The 22,306-nt window shown below is 38.5% G+C and overlaps 1 protein-coding gene across 1 annotated transcript in view; it reads right to left on the minus strand.

Annotated features, from left to right (window-relative positions):
* LOC149005197 (putative starch synthase 4, chloroplastic/amyloplastic) overlaps positions 1-22,306 on the minus strand; it is a 65,621-nt gene that overhangs the window by 20,496 nt on the left and 22,819 nt on the right. Inside the window, exons 6-10 of the mRNA XM_089169266.1 lie at positions 2,126-2,248; positions 1,928-2,003; positions 1,644-1,828; positions 1,350-1,544; positions 1,186-1,257 (exon numbers count right to left, since the gene is read on the minus strand). Coding sequence (XP_089025392.1) covers positions 1,186-1,257; positions 1,350-1,544; positions 1,644-1,828; positions 1,928-2,003; positions 2,126-2,248 — 651 coding nt within the window. The remainder of the gene's footprint in view (positions 1-1,185; positions 1,258-1,349; positions 1,545-1,643; positions 1,829-1,927; positions 2,004-2,125; positions 2,249-22,306) is intronic.

Consider the following 22,306-nt stretch of genomic DNA (forward strand, 5'->3'; position numbering starts at 1 on the left):
GCTCAAAGGAAAATTCTGCATAACTATAATTCGACCATTTATGATGTATGATGCAAAGTGTTGGGTTGTATGATGCAAAGTGTTGGGTTGTTAAAAAGAATCATATAAATAAACTCAATGTAATAGAAATGAGGATGCTAAGATGGATGAGTGGCAAAACTAGAAAGGATAAGATAAGGATGATCAAATTAGAATAGGTCTAGGAGAGCTCCAATAAGTGATCAAGTACGAGAAAGTTGTTTGAGGTGACACGGCAACATTTAATGGAGGCCTATAAATGCCCCTATACAGAGAAGTGATATAATCCACATTGAATGAATTCGAAGAGCTAGGGGCAAACCTAGGCTAACCTTAAGAGAAGTGGTGAGAAAGGATATGCATAGCTTAGGCCTTGTATCTAGCATGGCCTCAAACAGAGCTAACTGGAAGGCAAGAATCGATGTAGTCGACTCCATTTAGTAGGGACAAGGCTCAATATCAAATTATGTTGTGATTTATTCTTGGGAGATCTAAAAGCTTAGTTTAGTTTCTATTTTAAGAAATATTAGTTTCTGATTCTTATGTTGACTGACTTTAAAGCCTAGTTTCTATTTTTAGAAGTTGATATCTTCATTACGGTGAACATATCTATCTTCAGTTTTAGAAAATTGTAAAGCTTTGGCCAAGCTATAAATAGACCCTTCCTATTGGAATTGAAAATAAGACATGAAGACATAGAACTCACGGTTTATATAAACTCAGCTATAACGTAAAATGCATGCCCAGCAGCTGAGACAGTTGTGGGTTAGATACCCAGGGCTGGCATAGCCCATCCTCCCACCAGCTTTCTTCTTTTATCTTCCTTCCTTCTCATCCTTTTACATTCTTTACCCATGTGTAAGTTGTGTAACAGGAACTGGGAGGGACGCAAATAGCACTTCTAGTTATTTGCTTTCGTCTTCAAATTGTATTAATCCTAGCTGCAATCAAACTTCTGCCAGTTCCAAAGTCTTCTTCTAACATTTTGACTTAACAAGCCCAAGTTAGTAAAACATGTTTGGTTTCAACGTATGGTAGAAACTCAGAAATATGCAAAAAAATTCATCCAAGTAACCAACATTTCAAACAATGTCTTAAACAAGCCGCTTGCACTCATTTGAAACAATCGCACAAGTAATTAAAGTTTCACCGGAGATTAGCCCTTACCTCTAGAGTTCGAACCTCCTGTGCATAAGTCGGCGATACTGTTGTCACAATATTAGAGAACACAATGGCACCCTGAAAATGGACTACATGTAAAAGAGTGCTACATGCAAAATAATATATTGCCAATGCAGCCACTAAAATGAATACTTGAATTCCATTATTACCTTGACAGGATTGACTCTGTTGTGGGCCAAGTTATCCTGCATCCTATCTGGTCTGTTGAGCTGGTGAACATCAAGGCCACAGGATGCCAACTCTGAAGCAGATGCTATCCCTTGGTACTCAAAATTGTGGCATGTAAAGCATATTCTAGCTGAGTCAAGACCTTTGTGAACATATATGTCCCAATAAAGTGGTGCCTGAAAAGGAAGATCTAATGAATGTTTAGAACATCGCCAAAAAGAAAAAAATCATAAACATGTCATTTGTGATTAGGATCTGAATATCCTTGTCCATACAACAAAAGCTGTCTGCCAATCATGGCAGTGGATTATGTCTGGTTTCTTGCCAGCTTGAAGAATCAACTCAAGTGCTGCACGGCTGAAGAAAGAGAAGCGTTTGAAGTCATCTTGCTCCCCATAAACTTGTCCCCTCCAGAAAAATTTAGCTGGATGATGAGGCTCAATGAAGTAGACAGGCAAGCCTGCAAAGGTAAGAACTCATGTCAACTGAGGGCTGCTACCCTTTTTTTTTCCTTGTTCCTGACAAGTTGTATGTATCACAAAAGAACTTATTCCTTAACCTTCAATTGTTCCAACCCAGACTTTATTCTTATATAGCTGGCCATCAAAATATGACTCCATTGTTAGATCTAGGGCCTGCACCGCTCATTATAAGCAAATAAAATAAGATCTCATAAATTCATACCCCCTTCAAACATACTATTTTCAAGCATCTGGACAATTTCTATGCCTCATTAAACAATTATGAATTATCATACCCTCAAGTCACCGATACGATCATATTGCATGCAATCATACTTTGGAAGAATAATTTCCACAAGATGTCCTTTCTTCTGCAGCACCTTACTTAGACCAGCTACAACGTCCCCCAGACCACCAACCTTTGAAAAAAATAATTTAATTGTTAGAATTTAATGTAAAATAAATATACAGAATATTTGAATTGTGGGGATAAATATGTAATCCTAGAAAGTAGCATCTGTAGTTGGGAAAAACAAAGGATGCGCAGTAATATCCCAGGCCATAAGAAGAAAATACAAAATGGGTTCAGCGCGAATACTTCAACATAACAATCTCTAAATATATATATATATATATATATATATATATATATATATATATATATAGATAGATAGATAGATAGATATATTTACTATCCCAACACAAGGCAATGTAATACACCTGGATCTGCCAATGTGAACCACACAGGCTCTCCAATATAGACGCATTGGCATAATTCATAAAACAACTACTCTACTACGGCCAAGAAATGCAAGAGAACCACTTTCATAGTTGTCAAGGCAATGCCTAAGCATCCTGGCCCTTCTTCGAGTCAAGGCGTCCAAGTGTAGCCTTGATGCCTAGGCTATCACCTTGCTTGGTGTCGCCTTGGTTTTCGTTGCCCTCTATCGCCTTGCCTCGCCATGTCACCTTGACAACTATGATCCACTTCATAAAGGGCTTTAGACTTTCAATACAAAAACAACAAAAAAAAGCATGGTTCCAATCAAAATTCTGGTTTCAAGTCCGTTGGAAGGTTTATCTAAGATTCAAACTTAAAAGTGATGGAGCCCTGAATTGAAAAGGATCAATTAGGGGCCAGCCTTCCACGATCTAAATTCAAAAAGTCAGGGTACAGAAGAACATACATTATAGTGGTCAGATGGAGATGAAACTTGGAGAGTATTTAGGCGTCGATGTATGAGAATGATTCCCAAAGTCTGAGACCGGTGTAGATCTAAGTTTGAACTCTGGGTCCTTTTGGGACTACAGAAATTCAAGAAAGGGACGGCTATTTGATGTGCACTATTGACTGGAGGAAGGAGGATGATATATAATCTTTGGAATGGATTTCCAATGGATTCTACTGGTTAACTTTGACTGGACATAGGTTTTAATTACTAGGGTCTAGGGAAGATGAAAATAGAAAAAGGGGAGTAGTCGGAGGTTGGGATTTAGAGTAAACAAAAAAGAAGTAGGGTTGGGGATAATTCAACTTACTATTGTTGAAGATATTCATGAATAGTGGCTTGAAAGACTGAAGATATACATGGGAGGAAGAAAAGAGAAGAAGATGGGAAGAAATCACATAAGAGAGAGTGGCAGAGATGCTATGCAACCGTGCCTTCAGTAGCAATAAACAAAACTTAAATTTCTTTGAAATAAAAATGAAAGAAGGAAATAGGAAAGGCCTCACCAATCCTTAACCTATTAAGTAACCTACCGACTAGGAAATTGAAATAAAAGGAGATAGACTTAAAATAGGACTCTAAATAAACTAATGAAATAAATCACATTTTCCTACTTTATTACCATATTTTAGGCCCCCCTCAAATTCACCAAGTACAAGGTAATGATGCAACTGAGGGTTTAGGGTTGGATATCCGGGTTCTTCTAGTCAGGTTGCAGCAGCTATTTAGGGCACTTAAAGGTTTCAGCTAAGGTTTTAGAGGGCCTAAAATGTTGCTGGAATGCTGAAAACAGGTTTGAAATTTAAGAAAATTCAAATTCAGAATTCAAAAGTTGAATTTAGATCAAGACTAGGGTTCGGTTGGGTTGGGGATGGACTGGGGTGGTTGTTATTAAGTTTCAGAACCGTTTCTTAATGATACTTCAACAACCTGAACTAGTTTAGAGGGTTAAGAATTTAGAAACTCCAATTCTGCAATGCTGAAAATTCCAAAACTCCCAAGGTTGAAGATGAAGTGCAGAATTTTTAAAAATCACTAACCAAGGCGGGTTTGCAGAAAACAAGTTTAGATCCTTGTTCAGCAGGCTTGGGCGACTATAGGGGTGACGGAATGGACTCAATTGGGGCTGGGATTAAGAGAATCCTAGAAGGGGTAGGACTAGGTATCACTGGAAGAGAGAGGGGGAACTTGGGCCATGGTGGTCTGGGGTTGGGGTGGGAAGGGGCTGGAGATGTGGTCGTGGGGATTGGGGATGGTTTGGACTTACCTGTGAGTGGATGCTTTGCTGGTGTTGCAGAAGGATGCTTGAAGAAGGTGCTGAGATCTCAGAATTGAGGAAGATAAGAGCTCAAACCAGCTGCAGGTCACCCTCTATACCAAGTGTCCAAGTCTTTTCTTCAAAACTCACTTTATTCAATCAATCCAATCTGACAAATCACAATAAGACTAGGCTATTTATAGCACTTAACTCAAATTGACTCAAACAATGAAACTTGGTTCCCAAGTAACTAAGACTTACCTAGTTAGGACTTAGGACACAACTAATGAATTCCCTACTAAATAGGAATTCAATTACTTACGAAAACTGGACTTCCTAATTAAAACCCTATCCCACCAACAAACAAATACTAAAATTACTTAACTACAAAGAATCCAAATTACGAAATGAAAACAGAATTAAAAAATTCAGAAATAAAAGTGCACTCGGTCAGCTAATAAGCTTGATCCAGGGATAGGAAAATGACCAATCTACCTCTGGACAGAATTTGGCCCCCCTGGTTTGGCCCAACTTCCGAATGAGCTTGGGCCCCTTTCTTGGCTCTTTTGGGCTAGCTGAGGGCTGAATACATTAACCATGGAATCAAAGGCCAAATAAATCTAACCAATCCTAGACTTTCTAGTGTTTATTTCAGAAAAATACCAGTTCTATTGTGTTCATTATGCTTTAAATAGATAGGAGGAAAGAAATCAAATGAAAAAACACATCAAATAAGGGTCGAAACCTGCTGTCGAAATGCTCCAGGTTTCGACCAAAATTTTCGGTCAAAAGACTCAAAACCAACTTGTCTTGATTTCTGGCCTCATGGAAACCGGACTCGAGATCAAGATTCCAATCCTTGATCAAAGGAATACCCTTTTTCCCCAAGGCTGCGTTTGTTTTCTGGAATAAAGGTGGGGGTGGGAAAATTCTTGAAAAAAGTAAATTTTTCCTACTTTTCCTTTAAATCCTAAAAGTGTAGTTTGTTTGGTTACTTGGGGTGGGAAAGTTAGAGACAAGTTTCCTTAATTTAAGGAAACTTGTCTGATGAGGTGGCAAGCCAACTTTCCAACCCCAAGCCTTTTCAAAACCCCACAAAATGTGTGGGACTTTGTGTAAAAGTGTGGAAAAGTAAAAAGTGGGACTCACAATTAACACTTTTTCCACAAAATCCCTTCCTTTCCTTTCCTTCTCCCTCACCCCACTACACAAGGGGCCCACATGTTTTTTTTTCCACTCTTTTTTTGCCACCCCACCTTTGCAAACAGACGCAGCCCAAAGGATTTGAGTTTTACCAGATGTCTACATGATACTTACATAGAATTTTGAAGGATGTTTCCATATGGGTGTTTTAACTTTTAACATTGGTTGTATACTTATACTTAACTAATACTAAAAACACATGCAACACTTTGACATCGTGTAAAATTAACTGGTTTTTCTCTATTCCTAAAGCATTTTTGATTTTTTTTAACTGATTTTTGTGTGTGGTGATATAAGATAAGTATAGAATACTATATAACAGTGAGCAATAAATAAACTAACAAAGAAGAGGAGAGAACAAGGCTGCATTAAAACAACCAGCCTTCTCACCCACAATAGCATTAATAAGATCAAAGACATATTTTAGGAAAGAAACTTACATCAACAGATTACATGTAAAATAAAGGACATCCTATCCTAATTACATGTGCACAATAGAAAATAGAAAATAGGTGCTGTTAGAATCCAAGACCATGTAATCAGCCTAATAATTAAGAGAGAAGAAGAGAAGTTACACAAGCAAAGGAGCAGCTCACGATGGGTTAAATTCTCCTATCACAGGGCTCTTTTACTTATATGATTTGAAATACAATAAGAAAGACCTTTCTGCCCCTGATAGTGATGGCAGAATTACATCACTTATAATAAGAGACAACCGTAGCTACTAAGAAAGACAAGGACCGAAGGCCCTTGTTGTCCCACCTGTCGCTGCTAGGCCTTGCCTTGGAAGAAAATTCAGTCGACATGTGAAATTTCGATCAATATCCTTGCAAAATTTCAAATCGAAACAAAATTCCCAATATTTTGTATCATCACAAGTATCAACCAAAATTTCATCGGTTTCGACACTCCAACTTATTTTTCCTTGGTTTTTGTTGATGTCACACACTCACACCTAATTTCAACAAATCCTTTGCCTTCAAACACCTCTTGTGCTCATCTTTGGCCTTCAAACACCTATTGTGCTCCTCTTTTGCCTTCAAACACCTTTTTAAGCCACAACAGCCATACCCAACAATTCCAAACTTCCCATTTTTTATATTTGTTTTGTTCATGCCTTAAATGATCTTGTATTGCTTTAAAATGATCTATATGATTGTGTGTAGTTAAACTTGTTTTTTTAAACTATTGCTACTATTTTTTTTAACTTTCTGATGTTAAAAACTATTTTCTAAATTATGTATTTTGAAAAAATATAGATGCATACATGATATGTGGGCTTGAACTCAATATGTGTGAGAGACCAGATCTAGTTAGTCATTGTATTTTGTTGGCTTGCTGTATATGTAACCATTTTATGAAACAATTTATGTATGATGATGATTCTATGCTAGTATGCTAGTATGCATAGTTGTCAAAGCGTCCGCCTAGGCGCGCGGTTTTTAAGCCGCTAAATTGACAGGCTATTTTTTTCCCCGCTTTGCTGCCTTGTGTGCCTTATTGCTGCCTAGACGTTGTGCATATTATTTTTTCTTACTTATTTTTAATCATAATTTATTCTACAAAACCGTATATAAATTTAAATAGGTGAATCATTTCAGAATCGAGGCCCAATTTGCAAATGAACTCCGAGGCCTAAAGTGTCTGTCGGCAACAGAATGTGAAGTATGAGCCATACTCAACATCAATAATCAATGAATCATTAAATAAACAATGACTTGAAAATCGGAATAATGAGATCTATTGATTTATCATGTCGGCACTGTTTGGTAAAAAAAAGAAAAGGAAAAAATGGATACATCAATTCTAATTCTAATTCGAATATTATTGATGTATATTTAAGAAAAAAGTGATGTTGAAAATAATTTCACTAAACTATAAATGAATAATATTGTTATTTATTTTGGATTCGCGAGTGATTAAATGGTGGATTGTTCGAAATAATAAAAAATGTAATCCATTAATTTATTGCGGCAAACAAATGCAATTGTGATTCTTGAATGTTTTCTTCTTTTTAATGAATGTGATTGTTGAATTTTTGTTTAGCTTATTATAAAAAGTATTTGTATTAAAAAGTAGTTGTATTAAAAATTTTGACCCAACCGCTTTAGTTGCTTTATTGCCGCCTAAGCACCCCTTTGTCGCCTAAACGCCTAGACAAAGCCCCAATCACTTTGCCACTTTGACAACTATGCTTGTATGCAATAAAGTTTGTACTAGTCAGAACTAGTCATTTGTCAATATAATTGAACGATAACTTTTTTTTTTTGTGTGTGTGTGTGTGCATATGTGTGTGTGTTTTTTTTTTTTAGGAGGGCAGAATACTAATCTCGTTGTATTATTATGATTTATAGGTAAAAAGCAAGAATTCAAATGAAAAGGAGTTCATATAAGGCCCAAAACCTAGGGTCGAAATTTCAAAAGAAGTACCAAATTTTGACCGAATTTGGTCGAAACCTCAAGATTTCAGTTTTTGCCTAGGTTGGTTTCGACTTAAATTTACACCATAGGCCTTGCTACTATATGTCTTTAATACTCCCCCTCAAGCTAGAACATACAAGTCACCTGTTGAGGATACGCATGGTCCAAGGCTGCTTCCTTGGTGTGCATGCCTTGGATAGTCTTTCTTGATGCTCAAGATCTACTTTCTTTTTTCAGACAAGGTTTCTTGATCATAGAGAATTAGACAGCAAAGAAGCTTTGATTTTCATATAGTTTCTATTTTCATGCTCTTTCCATTTTTGCAACTTTCTATTTTTCAGTACTTTCTATTTTCTATATTTGTGAGATGATGCTATTAGTTTCCTTTTATGGAGGGCAAGTTAACTTGCTTCTTAAGTTGTAATTTAGTCTAGCAGCATTATAAACAAAGAAGGTTGAGATTCTAGTCTGCTCTTGCTAGAATCGCAGCTCACTGTTGCAGATTCATCATCTTCCTCTTCTTCTTCTTCTCTTCTGTTTCTTCTTCATTCTCTTTCAAGTTCAGCTACTGTTTTGATTGATTAAAGCTTGTTTACTAACATGATATCAGAGCCCTATCAAATCAAAACAGGCTCATTCTCAGTTTCTCTGCTGAAGTCCTTTTTCGGTGATTCCTTATTTTGGTGTGCAGCCACCTATTGTTGTACTGAGTTTATGTTAGATCAGATGAGTATATAAACTGATCTATTCTACTTCTTACCATCCTACTTATCCCAGAACTTGATCGATTGGGTTGATCTATTGTTTTCAGCATTCTGCAGATCCATTACCTTATTTTCTGCAGTTCATCCATTCTGCAAATCTTTTTCTTTTTTTTTTCCTTTTTCCTGCAAACACCTATTCAATTCTATGATACATAATTTTTCTGCTATCCTTCTTCAAGTTCTGGGCAATTTTATCTACTCCTATACATTATGTCTTCAATTACTGGCGATTCGATAACAAGCACTGCAGAATCCAAGGGCTCTCAAGCAGTGACGGTGAACGTACAGATTACCTCCATCAAATTAAAAGGACAGCTCTAATTACTTGTTGTGGTCTCAAGCAGTTTGTCTTCCATTCTTGCAAAGGGTAAGCTTGAACACATTGAGAGTGAACCTCCTACTGAGTCTGACAAATACTATCCTAGTTGGACTTGAGATGACACAATTATTAAAATTTGGTTGCAGAACAGTATGGAGCCTGAAATCGCCGCTGATGTTATGTTTCATAAAACTGCAACAGGGATATGGGATGATCTCATGATCTACAAGAGACATATTCCAAAGCAAAAAATATGACTCGTATTACAGCCTTTATGAGAAGATAATTCAGTTTCAGCAAGGTGATAAGTCACTTTAGGATTATTACAATTCTTTTAAAGCTATGATGGAAGAGTCAAATATGTTTCAGCTTCTTAATACTGATATTGAGAAGCTTAAAACTCAAAAGGAACGAATTTTTTGTGTCCAAACTTCTTGCTGGTTTAAATCTTGAACTGAAGGCCATTAAAGGCCACCTCCTAACTGGTGAACAAGTTCTTAACCTTAATGGTGCCTATTCTAGACTTCAACAGATTGCCTTACTTGAAGGCGGTTCCTCTAGAAATAACACTAAAGGAAATATTTCAGCTTTTACTACATCTCGTGGAAGAGGACATGGTCATGCTTCAGGGGGAGTTAGTAAACCTCCTAGAAGTCATGGTATTCAGCAGTCTGATAAGGCATCTAAGCTTTGTACTCATTGTGGTAAAACTGGACATTTGGTGGAAGTTTGTTGAGCCAAACATGGAAACCCAGAGTGGGCCAAACAACTTAAAAATCATGCCACATCTAATGGTGATACTGACACAATAACAAATGCTAGTGGTTTTGGATCTTCTTCAAGAGACTTGTCTAAGACTCTTCAAGATGATGTAAGTCAAATCCTTCGCCATCTACAAAATATTGATTATGCCGCTTCCACATCAACTAGTACTTCTACTCATAGAGAAAAATTCGAAGGAAACTCAAGTTTCAACCAAGTGAAAATGAGAAACTTAGGTGAAAACCTGGGAAATTTCGAAGAAACATGAGACTTTTTCATGCAAGTTTCGATAGGTTTTAGAGAGTATTTTAGGGTGGGACTTTGCATTTAAGCTAATTAGAGTATAAAGAACACATTGACACATGCATTTTGCTAAAAAAAATCAATATAGAAATGTCATTCACTATACATAACATCAATGAAGATTTGTTCAAGAAATACACCATAAACATAACTACTTTAAGTACATAACATTCAATATATAACTTTTAAGTTCAAAACATCAAACACAAAGTAACTGATAATAAAAGTGCCTTGATAGATCCATCCATGAGCTATATAGTACTGTGCTTGTAACATCCTCTCCTTTGACCAACGAACATAGACATTCCATGACATGTTATGCCTATGGTTGTCAAGGTAATCAACAATTGCAACTCTATAAGTCTGGTCATCAACATGCCTATGATAACCAATCCGAGGGAATACACAATTTGGATAGAGAAGTCTTGATGGAGGGGGTATTGGTCATGGCATTTAGGGAAACATGAAAGAAACAAAAAAAAATTGAAAATTTGGGAAAACTACGAAACTTGTAGGAAAAAGTCCCAAGGTTTCCATGAAATTTTTCATGTTTCCACAAAATTTTCCAGGTTTAAACGATATTTCCCATGTTTCCCTCAAAAAAAAATCTCTCATAAACCAGCTAAAACCTGGGTAAGGTTTTGACCCAATTTTGAGGTTTCGACGAAATTTCAACAATATCAATCGAAACTTGGGACTTTTTTTGTCCCCAAAAGTTTTGTTTCGAGGTTTCAAAAATGAGAAATTTCGACAGTTTCGACCGAATTTTGTACGATGGATCCATCAAAAGTTTATTATTAAATTCTTTTATAAGTTCTGTTTATTATTAAATTCTTTTATAAGTTCTGTTGCCACTCTTTCTCCTCTTCTCACTTCCACATCCACCCCTTGGATAAATGATTCAGGGACTTCTTCCCATATGATTGGTAAGTCATCACTTTTTAACTCTCTCTCTAAGTCTACAACTAATAATTCAATTATTATAGCTAATGAATTACCAAAAAAAAAAAAAGTTATCATAGCTAATGGAACTTCCACACCTATTATGGGCTTTGGAATTGTTTCTCCTACACCTCGTACTTTGTCTTCCAAACTTCATGTTGCTAATTTTCCCTTTAAGTTATTTATCTATTAGCCATCTAACTAAAACATTGAATTGCTCCGTAAGCTTTACTCTCCATTCATGTGTTTTCCAGGACATTCACATGAAGAAGATTGGTGAAGGGTGTGAAAAGAATGGACTCTACCATCTGGACTATGCCGCCCCTATTACAGCTCTCTCCGATGATGGTGCAGATGCCTTTCAATGTCATTGTTGTTTAGACTAACTTTCCTTAGCTAGATTAAAGATTTTGTTTCCTTCTTTGTTAGTGTCTAGGTGATAGGTCATTTAATTGCATTAATATTATATCAAATCATTTGCATTTTAATGAGACTAATTGGTTGTTTTATTTGGATATGGACAGATTATAGCATTTAGATATCAAATCTATAAAAAGAATGGTTAGAACCATATTGGCACATTTTTAAATCAAATCAAAGAATCACACCCAAATTAAGATGGAAGATTTGATTATGTCCAAAGCTAGAGGTTTGATCTTGCCCAAATCAGAAGGATTTTCGTAAAAAGTCTTAATTCTACAAGCAAATATTCCGTTCTCTCTTGCGATCAGACATCTAAGGAAGAAACTGAATTGGAAAGTGACTAAATTGGAAACCATTGCATTGGCAAAGATGAAGAAAGGAAACAACTGAATTGGGAAGAATTGCATTGCCAAAGCGAACGATGGAAATAACAGAATTGGAAAGAATGCAGAATTTGCAGGAATCCTCTATAAGAAGAAAAGCATTTTCAGAGATTGAAGAACACACAAGCTACAACAAGAGGAAGCCACAGTTCTGAGGAAGAACGGCATAATGTTTTCTATTTTCATTTCTTTGTTTTTCTTTTCCATGTCTAGCTAATTCTAGCTTTCGATCAAGATTAATGGAAGTTTGATTTTCACCAATTGTGAGACTTTGGATTATCAGTTTTCTTTAATTCTCAGCTATTTATGCATTTTCTATATTTATTATGTTATCGTATTAATCCTTAGACAAGAGGCCTGTTGTTTTATGATTAATACAATACTCAGTCAATTCTTATATAAGTGACAAATAGCATTCTCGAATGGGTAATCAATGCCTTGGAGAGTTTGCTATGAGAATGTATATCCTAGTTTAAATAAACAAGGCTTTTTCGGGTTTATTGACTAGGGATTGGGTCTTTTAATTTTTAATGCGATTAATAGACATAACTCAAAGGACAGATCCGAAGGTTATCGATAAAGTAGGGAAAGATTGGTTGTTAGAGGACTGATCCTCAATGACCATAACCAATCTACCCGAAATTAAAGTTTTTATTTTTTAAGTCAATGATCAATTGAGAGAATCAATTCTGAAGTTGAATCTTGATCGAAAGTTTTTATTATTCTAATTTTCTTGTTAACTACTGCATTCGTTTATTTTTATTTAATTTGTTGATTCAAAACTCCCCAATTTTTATCAAAGAATAAATCTTCACCAATCTCTGTGGATTCGACCCTACTCACTACTAATACAAATTCAGTTAAGAGAAGGATTATCTTTGGTGGATTCAACACCCATCACTAGGTTAAATTGTGAGGCGTGTGAGTTAGGGAAACATTGTGCCACCCATCCTCAATGCTCTGTTCTTTGTAGTGAGTCCTCTTTTTTTTTCTTTTTCTTTTTTCTTTTTTTTTCCTTTATTTTTGTTCATTTAGATATTTGGGGTCCTTACAAAGTTAGTAATAGGCATGGGTATCGGTATGTTGTTGTTTTAGTGGATGATTTTTAAATGGTTATATCTTCTAAAATATCAAACAAAGTTCTATACCTAAAAGAAAAAATTATTAATGAAGTAACGACTCAGTTTTCTCTTCTTATTAAAATTTTTAGATCAGACAATGCTTTAGAATATGTACAAACTAATATCTCTAATTTGTGTGACTCCCTCGGAATGATTCGTCAAACCAGTTGTTCATTCACTCCCCAATAGAATGGAGTGGCTCAGTGGCTGAACGCAAGAATTACCACCTCTTAGATGTCGCACATACTCTTTTAGTTCAAATGAATGTCCCTAAGAGTTACTGGTGTGATGTAATTTTAATTGTTGGTCACATCATTAACCAAATGCCTATGAATTTACTTTCTTCTCTTTTTTTTTTTTTTTTTTTTTTCCAAATAAAGAACCATTTTTAGTTCCACCCAAAAATTTTGGTTGTGGAGCTTTGTTTACATACCTCATATTGTAGATAGACTTTCTCCCAAGTTTTTGTCAGTACGGATGTGACATTTTTTTAGGATACCCCCTTATTATACTAATCCATCTTTGCTAGACAAAAATCAAGTTTTGAATGATGCTCCTCCCATTCCCTCTTTAGTTCCTTCAAACGACAGTGTCTTTATAAGTTTATTAGTGGAGACATAAGTTAGCGGAGCGTATTGTGGATCATATAGATCATCCTATTGATACTGGCATCTCTCCTTTAAAGAAGGTTGAAGCTGGTCCTACAGAAATTCCCTCTTCATCCTCTCCATCGGCAGATTCTTCTAGTGAAGATCCCACTCCTACCTTAGACGAGTTACCTATTACCTTGAGAAAAGGTACTCGTACTTGCATTTTACATTCTCACATTGTTTATCCTATTTCCAATTATGTATTTGTTTCCCATCTACCTCCCAAATTCCGTTGTTTTGCTCTTTCTTTGTCTACCATTCGTATTCCTACCCATCATAATGATGCTCTTAAAAACCCTAGCTAGAAAGCTGCATAGATGTGAAAATGGAAGCTTTACAGTCTCTTCATACATGGTCTTTAGTAGACTTGCCTCCTAGAAAAGATGTGGTGTGTGGTCATTGGGTGTACACTTTTAAGTATCATTCTAATGGTACGGTTGAACGGCTCAAGGCTTGCTTGGTAGCTAAGGGCTATACACAAACGTATGGTGTGGATTATTATGAGACTTTCTCTTCTATGCTTAGACTTTATTTTGTCTGTGTGTTGATTTCTTTAGTTGTTAATTATGATTGGCCTCTCTTTCAACTTGACATTAAAAATGCCTTCTTGTATGGTGACCTTAATGAAGAGGTGTATATGGAACAACCTCTAGGGTATGTTGCTCAAGGGGAAGATAGTACTTGTGTTTGTAGGTTGCAAAAGGCTGTTTATGTACTTAAACAGTCCCCATAGGCTTGGTTTGAGAAATTTAGTAAACTGTGGAATCTTTCGAATTTCCCAGTGTTATTTTGACCACGATTTTTGTTAGACAATAAGGTGGTGGTGGTGTTGGTATGGCTATCTATGTTGATGACATTATTTTTGCATATAGTGATATTAGGGATATCAATACAACCAAGGCATTCTTATATAAATCTTTCCAACCCAAAGCCTTGGGTGATCTACAGTATTTCTTGGGAATTGAGGTAGTTCAAAGCAAACATGGAGTTAGTTTGTCCCAAAGAAAGCATATGTTGGATCCTTTGGAACAAACTGGTATGCTTGCCTCTAAACCTGCTAATATTCCTATGGATCATCAGTTGAAGTTAGGAGTAGATGTGGTGACTTGTAAGATGATGTCCATCGTTACAGAAATCTTATTGGGAAACTGATTTATCTCACCGTCACTCGTCAAGATATTTCCTATTCAGTTGGTGTGTTAAAACAATTTATGCAACGCCCTAGAAAGGCCCATTGGGATAGAGCTATCAGAGAGCTTCGATATCTCAAGAGTGCGTCAGGTAAGGGGTTGGTAACCAAACAAGAGTATGGATTTGGTTTTTTCCCTGATGCAAATTGGCCAGGGTCTGCATCTGATCGTCGGTCTACTACAGGTTATTGTACCTTTTTTAGTGGAAATCTTATAACTTGGAGGAGTAACAATTAGTCTATTGTTACCCGTTCTAGTGCTAAGGCAGGATATAGAGCCATGGCCCATATAGTTGCCAAGTTGATGTGGCTTCATTCCTTATTGGAGGAAAGGGGATTCCTAGTTTTCAGCCCTATAAAAATGTTTTGTGATAATCAAGCTGCTACTTGCATTGCAATTAATCCAGTTTTTCATGAAGAACGAAGCATATAGAAATTGACTATCACTTTGTTCATGATGCAATCAAGAAGAAAATCATTGAAACCCCCATTGTGAGTTCTGTTGATCAGTTGGTAGATTCGTTCACCAAAGCTTTATTCAAGCAAAGTTTTCATTTTTCTGTTGCAAGCTAGGCATGGGAGACTTGTATGCTTCAACTAGAGGGGAAGTATTGAGAATACACATGGTCCAAGGCTACTGCCTTTAGCGCGCATGCCTTGGACAATCTTTCTTGGTGCTCAAGTTGTCTACTTTCCTTTTTCAAAAAAGGTTCCTTGGTCATGAAGAGGTAGAAAGCGTAGAAGTTTCTATTTCATATAGTTTCTATTTTAATGTTCTTTCCTTTTTTAGAACTTTCTATCTTTCAGTACTTTCTAATTTTTATTTTTGTGCGATGTACTATTACTTTCCTTTTATAGAGGGCAACTTAACTTGCTTCTCAAGTTGTAATCAGCCTAGCAGCATTATAAATAATGAAAGCTGCAATTCTCATCTGCTCTTGCTAGAATCGCAGCTCACTGTTGTAGATTATCTTCTGTTTGTTCTTCATTCTCTTTCAAGTTCAGCTACTGTTTTGGTTGACTAAAGCCTGTTTACTAACATCACCCATGCTCAACTTGATACAATTAGAGCAAAAACGCAATGGGAGTGACAATCAGTCTCTTCATCACAACATCTCAGAAAAAATGGCAATCCACTTCTAAGTGTTTGGTGCACTCATGGAACATTGATTACTTGCAATATAGATAGCCGCTTGATTGCCACAGAACATTTTCGTCAATCAATGCACAAAAAACCCCAACTCAAGAATGTCCTAAGCTACATGAGTTCAGCTGCAGCAATAGCCGTGGCTCTATACTCAGCTTCAGCACTGGACCTTGCAATAGAATTCTACTTTTTACTCCGCCATGTGACTAGATTTCCTCCAACAAACGTACAATACCCTGTAGTAAATCAGCGATCACTAGTGATATGGAGAAAATATAACCGAACCTGGTTCAATCTTTGTTCGACCCTCGACTCCGGTCGGGACGAAAGGAATCGACTCGCTTCCGAGCGAGTCGGGTCCAGGAGATAGCTTGCTGAGGAAGAAAACTAACTCAGTCACAAGCACACCCTAATCCGATGCGATTGGAATAGGCTAATCAACCTAAAGACGGCTAGCAGTATTTGGCGGCTGTCACTCATCGCTATTATATGGATAACTACCACATAACGATCGTATTATCAAAGGAGTCATCTACTAGTCCAACCTAGTAGAGATCTATCACTCAACGGATCTATCTGTTAAGATCCAACGACTATCCAAAGAAGGCTCAAATACATCCAACGAAGGAGATTCGAAGGTACACTCTATATAAGACATCACCTACCCACAAGGTAGGGAGGACGAACGAACACACACACAGATACATACAATCTGAATCGTATTCTCGTTATTCATTCCTTAGCTCTATGACCCAACAGAGCCGTTTGTGATTAAGTTCATCAACTGACTTAGCCTTCGGAGGTGGACTCCCGATCCCAGCGGTCGGGCCACATCTGACGTTCGTTTTGCAGGTCATTCTCAGGAGATCTAAGGGCTGAGCAAATTTTGGACGCATCATTTGGCGCCTGTGGGAAACGTTTCAGAAAGCTATGGTGACTGGATCAGCAGCAGCAGCAGCGGCTGCTGCGGCCCAGCAAGATGCTGGCGTCCAAATTCCCGGAGTGAACAATCCGGATATTCCAGAGGGAAGTTGACCCCTTGAAGTAGACGGTGGTCAAGGAGGTAATAATCCTCCAGATCCACTCCAGTATCAACTAAATCAACTGAAACTCCAGATGTTGGAGGTAAGTCAAGCACTCCGTGTGCTGACCAGACAAGTGGTGATGCCACAAGCACCCGATCATAGTGATGCAGAAAGGCGTGCATTACAGCGGGATCAAAGACTGATCGATGAGCAGAATGTCGGTCAAAATTTCCGAGAAGGCGACCGGTTGCGAGAAAGAGAACCTAGGAGAACTGGAGATATACGAGGTTGGTTGCAGGAGTATGCACTCACTCACCAACTATCAGACGCGTTGCTCGAGATAATGATCGTGTTGCTCGAGATAATGATCATGTTGCTCGAGAGAATGATCGTGTTGCCGGAGATCGGTCAGCACATATTGGTCAAGAATTGGCCAATATCAATCAAAAGCTCGGACAATTGGCGAGAGGGAGGATAACCTATGATATATATTCGATTATTCGGAAAACTCCATTTGCCGGGCCCATTGCCGGATATCAGTTTCCTAATAATTTCCGTCCGCCGACTTTTTCCACGTTCAATGGTTCAGGAGATTCCACGGCCCACATCAGTTATTATCAGCAGACTATGGCGATCCACGGGTAATTCGATGAAATCCTTTGCAGGGTCTTCGGTTCGTCCTTGATGGGAGCAGCACAAAAATGGTTCTCGAATCTCCCGTCGGGAAAAATCGTGGATTTCGAAGAGTTGGCGCGCAAATTCATAGGGCGATTCCAGAGCGGAATCCAAATCAAAAAGACTGAGTAGACCTTGTTCACTATTAGACAAGGGAAGAGTGAATCAATTCGGGAATACCTAAAAAGATTCAACAGGGTTACAATGGAGATAAAGAATCTAGATGAGCAAGTGGCTAAAACTGCTTTGTTCACTGGACTCACTGACGACTCTTGGAGTTATTACTTCAAGATGTGCCTACCACTTATGTTGAACTGGTGCAAAGATGCCAAAAGCAGGCAGAGGTCACGGAGGTCCTAGACGCACGCCAGGGGGATAATAAGGCCTCTACAAAAGAACAGAAAGCTCCTGAGAACAAGCAGAAGCCGAAACAGAATGTTCGTGATCGAGTCGGAAAACCTCATTAGGCGTGGCGGCAAAGATCTCCCGGTAAAAGTGAGTATCCTCCATTAAATACTCCTTGGGCTGATATTTTAAATATTATCAAGAAACAAAATATCTTGAAATGGCCTCCAAAGCTTCCCACCAAGCCTGGGGAGTAGGATCGAGAAAGTTATTGCCGTTTCCACAAGGATTACGGTCAATATACCAATGATTGCAAACATTTAAAAGCAGATATTGAGAGATTAATATCTCAAGGACACTTGTCCAATTTCGTCAGAGGAAGACGAACAGAACAGCGAGACCCAGGTAACAAAAGGGACTGTTCGGTTAGCCCAGAACTACCAACGGAGGCTCCTAAATCTAAGAAAGGTAAGAAGGTGATCGATGCCACTCGGTCACCAATCCTAACAATATTTGGAGGTCCCGAACCTGAGTCACTCCGGAAGCTGAAAGCAAAATCCAAGTTCATTAGGACCGGAGAAACGCAGAAGCGTAAAAGGCCGAATGGTGAGGGTTCGATCAACTTCAGCGAGGAAGATGAATGAGGCGTCTGTTTACCTCATGATGATGCCATAGTCATCAAGGTAGAGATTGCGCGCCGTGAAGTACATAGCGTGTTAATTGACACTAGGTTTGCTGCAAACCTTTTATCTTATGCAGCTTATCAAAAGCTTAAAGTGGATGAAGACTTAATGGAGCCTTCATCCACGCATCTATATGGCTTTGCAGGATCGTCAGCAATAGCGGAAGGATCGGTACAGTTGGACCTGTCAATTGGAAGGTTCCCCAAGGAGGCTACCGTTCGGGTAAACTTCTTGGTGGTTCGAGAGCTCCCAGCTTACAACGTCATCCTCGGGAGACCATCCTTATCAAAATTAGGTGCTATAGTTTCAACGAAGCACCTGAAAATAAAACTCCCGACAGAGATGGGGATCGGTCAAGTTTCATCTAACCAGAGAATTTCTCAGCAATGTTATGTTGCATATTTAAAAGATAAGGAGGGCCCAATACCAATTGAAGTACAGGATGATCAAGACGAGGCAGAAACGCAAAGGCCCGAGCCGGTAGAAAAATTGGAATAAATCCAGTTGTATCCCGATGATGAAAAAAGAGTTACTTATATCGAGTCTGAGCAGATGGGAGAATTCAAAAAGGAGTTGAAGTCTTTCCTTCAACAAAACAGTGATGTGTTCGCATGGTCTGCGGACGACATGCCAGGAATTGATCGACAAGTTGCAGAGCACAAACTTTGGATAGATCCAAAGGTGAAATCAGTTATTCAGAAAAGGAGAAATTTCTCCATAGAAAAGTACGAAGCCGTTCAGGACGAAGTTGAAAAATTGAAGAGCTCTAGTTTTATTGAACCCATTGAATGCCCAATCTGGTTGGCCAACGTGGTAATGGTCAAAAAGGCAAATGGAAAATGGAGGATATGCATAGATTAGAAGATCTCAACAAAGCTTGCCCTAAAGACTGTTACCCGTTGCCCAGGATTGATCTGTTGATAGATGCAACAGCAGGATATGAAACATTGAGTTTTAATGCATACTCAAGATATAACCAGATCCTTATGAACCAGGAGGACGAAAAGTTTACGGCTTTCATGACTGATCGTGAGAGCTTTTATTATAAAGTCATGTCGTTCGGCTTGAAGAATGCAAGGGCTACTTATCAAAGGGCCGTCAACAAAATCTTTAAAGACTTGATCCGGAAGAACGTGGAAGCATATGTTGACAATATGCTGGTAAAAAGCACTGCGAGAACAGAGCACATCGAAGATTTAACAGAGGTATTTTCAGTACTGCAAAAATACCAAATGAAGCTGAATCCGGAGAAGTGTGCCTTTAGAGTTTCGTCGGGAAAGTTCTTGGGCTTTATGGTATCACAAAGAGGTATTGAGGCTAACCCGGCCAAAATACAGGTTTTGATTGATATGGAAGCCCCTAAGACTGTTCGGGATGTGCAATGCTTAACGGGAAGAGTAGCCGCGTTGAATCGTTTCATCTCACAGTCGGGAGAAAAGTGCCTACCTTTTTTCAAAGCACTCAAAGACTTGAGGGGCAGTAAAGAGGCAAAATAGACTAAGGAATGTCAGAAAGCTTTTGAAGATCTGAAGGAAACACTGGGAAGACCACCGCTATTGTCCTGACCCGAGAAGGGAGAAATTTTACAGCTATATCTAGCAGGATCCCCTTCAGCAGTAAGCGCAGTACTCGTTCGGGAAAAAGACAAGAAGTAGTGGCCAATCTATTATGTCAACCACGTACTACTTGACGCGGAGACACGGTATTCTCAGATCGAGAAGCAGGCTCTGGCCCTTATGATAGCAGCTAGAAAACTACGGCCATACTTTCAGGCTCATTCAATTGAGGTATTTACCACTTTTCCCCTTTGTAAAGTTCTTTGTAAACCTGATTTGTCTTGAAGAATGGTAGCTTAGTCGGTTGAACTCAATGAGTTCCAAGTTAGCTTTAAGCCTCGAACGGCAATTAAAGCTCAAGCATTGGCCGATTTCGTAGTAGAGACTACTGCTCCGATGGAGGAAATTGCCGAACCCACTATTCCAACCATTTGGGAGGTATACGTGGATGGTTCGAGCAATAAGCAAGGAGCAAGGGCTAAAATTCTCTAAAGAGTCCCAAGAGGTTTTATTATTCGATATGCATTAAGATTTGCATTCGAAGCAAGTAACAATGAGGCAGAATATGAAGCCCTAATAGCTGGATTTCAATTGTCAAAAGCATTGGCGATAACAGATGTGACTATTTTTAGTGACTCACAGCTTATTGTCAATCAAGTACAAGGGGAGTATGGCGTTAAGGAACCCCGATTACAAAAGTATTAAGAGATTGTGCAAACATTACAGCAAGAATTCAGGAATCTAAAAGTATGTCAGATCCCAAGAAAAGAAAATACAATGGCAGATGAGCTATCAAGATTAGTCAATGCCAAAGAAAAGAATTTAGACCCTTCGGTCTACATACAAGTTGCTCTTCCTAAGGAATTGGAAACACTCTATTATTTAATACTAGTGCGACGGTTGGTATTTGGCAGTATCCCCATATCAGGTGCACATTGTTCTACGTGGAAACCTAGTTCAGCCTTCAAGTTTCGAATTTGAAGCGTCGTTATCCCCTGACCGTTGATCTTGCATTTTTAGGTATTCAAAGCGTCTCTTCCATCCTGTCCCTTGATTAACTTGGGCTTTCAACCGTCGCATCTCTCCTTAAGGCTATTTAAGTTCCTCAAGGGTACTCCATCCTTATCTTGCTATCTGCAAGTTATTTCGTCTTGATAGATTTGCAAAGTAATATCTTGTCTTCCTTTGCTGTCTCTGTACTCTTGTCCTCCGACAATATCTTCGATCAGAACTTGAACCAGTAAGTCTTCTGCTCTATCATTCAATTTTGTCACGAACTTCTTCTTTATTGAAGAGATAACATTCCCAAGTTATCAGGAAAAGGAAATATCCTATATTGAAGCAGAGCGTTGCTGGATGGATCTGATAGTAGAATATATGAGAGATGATAAACTACCAGAGGATCTTTATTGGCCTGCAACTCTTCGGTTGCTTTCTTCAGCCGGTCCACCTCAGAATTGGCCTTCGCCAAATTCTCTTCACAAGTCTGCAGCAAGGAGTCACTACAACCAACTCGGCTCAATGCCTCCATGTGTTGATAAAAGTTCAACACAGCATTCCTGGAAAGGCAGGAGAATTATCAAAAATCCCGGGAAAAATTACGAAGCAAGTAGTAAAAACTCAAGAAAAATAATACCTTGTGGAAAGACGAACTAGAACGTCGTCTTGCAGGGTTTCAAAGGCCGGGCAGTCGGCAGGCATAAGGCCAAGAGAGCTTCACTCAGCAGCCTTCTCAGGATCCTGCGTGGCTCGGTCTGTCTATGTCAACGACCATTGGGGGACGAATATCTCCTCAGAATCTTTATTCATTTTGGATTTCTTCGGAGCAGAAGCATCGACCGAGTCATGCTTCCTTTTGGTTTGGACGGGAGAGGGAATTTCGACCTCTTCCACCATCGGTTTCTTCCCTCTCCCCGAAGCCTCAACCATTGGCTTCAGGTTTCTAATACCCTTATAAGAAGGGTCTGGAGGCGGCACCGAGGCCACCTGTTATGCAATCAATGCTCGAGGACCGTTGCTCTGCATTCACAACAGCCTTGGCAGCCTTCACTCGAAGGCTGTCTGGATTCATTCTTGGAG

This window comes from Hakea prostrata, chromosome 9, assembly GCF_041222555.1.
Source record: "Hakea prostrata isolate BN-2017 chromosome 9, UWA_Hpros_2, whole genome shotgun sequence".
NCBI classification, from domain to species: Eukaryota; Viridiplantae; Streptophyta; class Magnoliopsida; order Proteales; family Proteaceae; genus Hakea; species Hakea prostrata.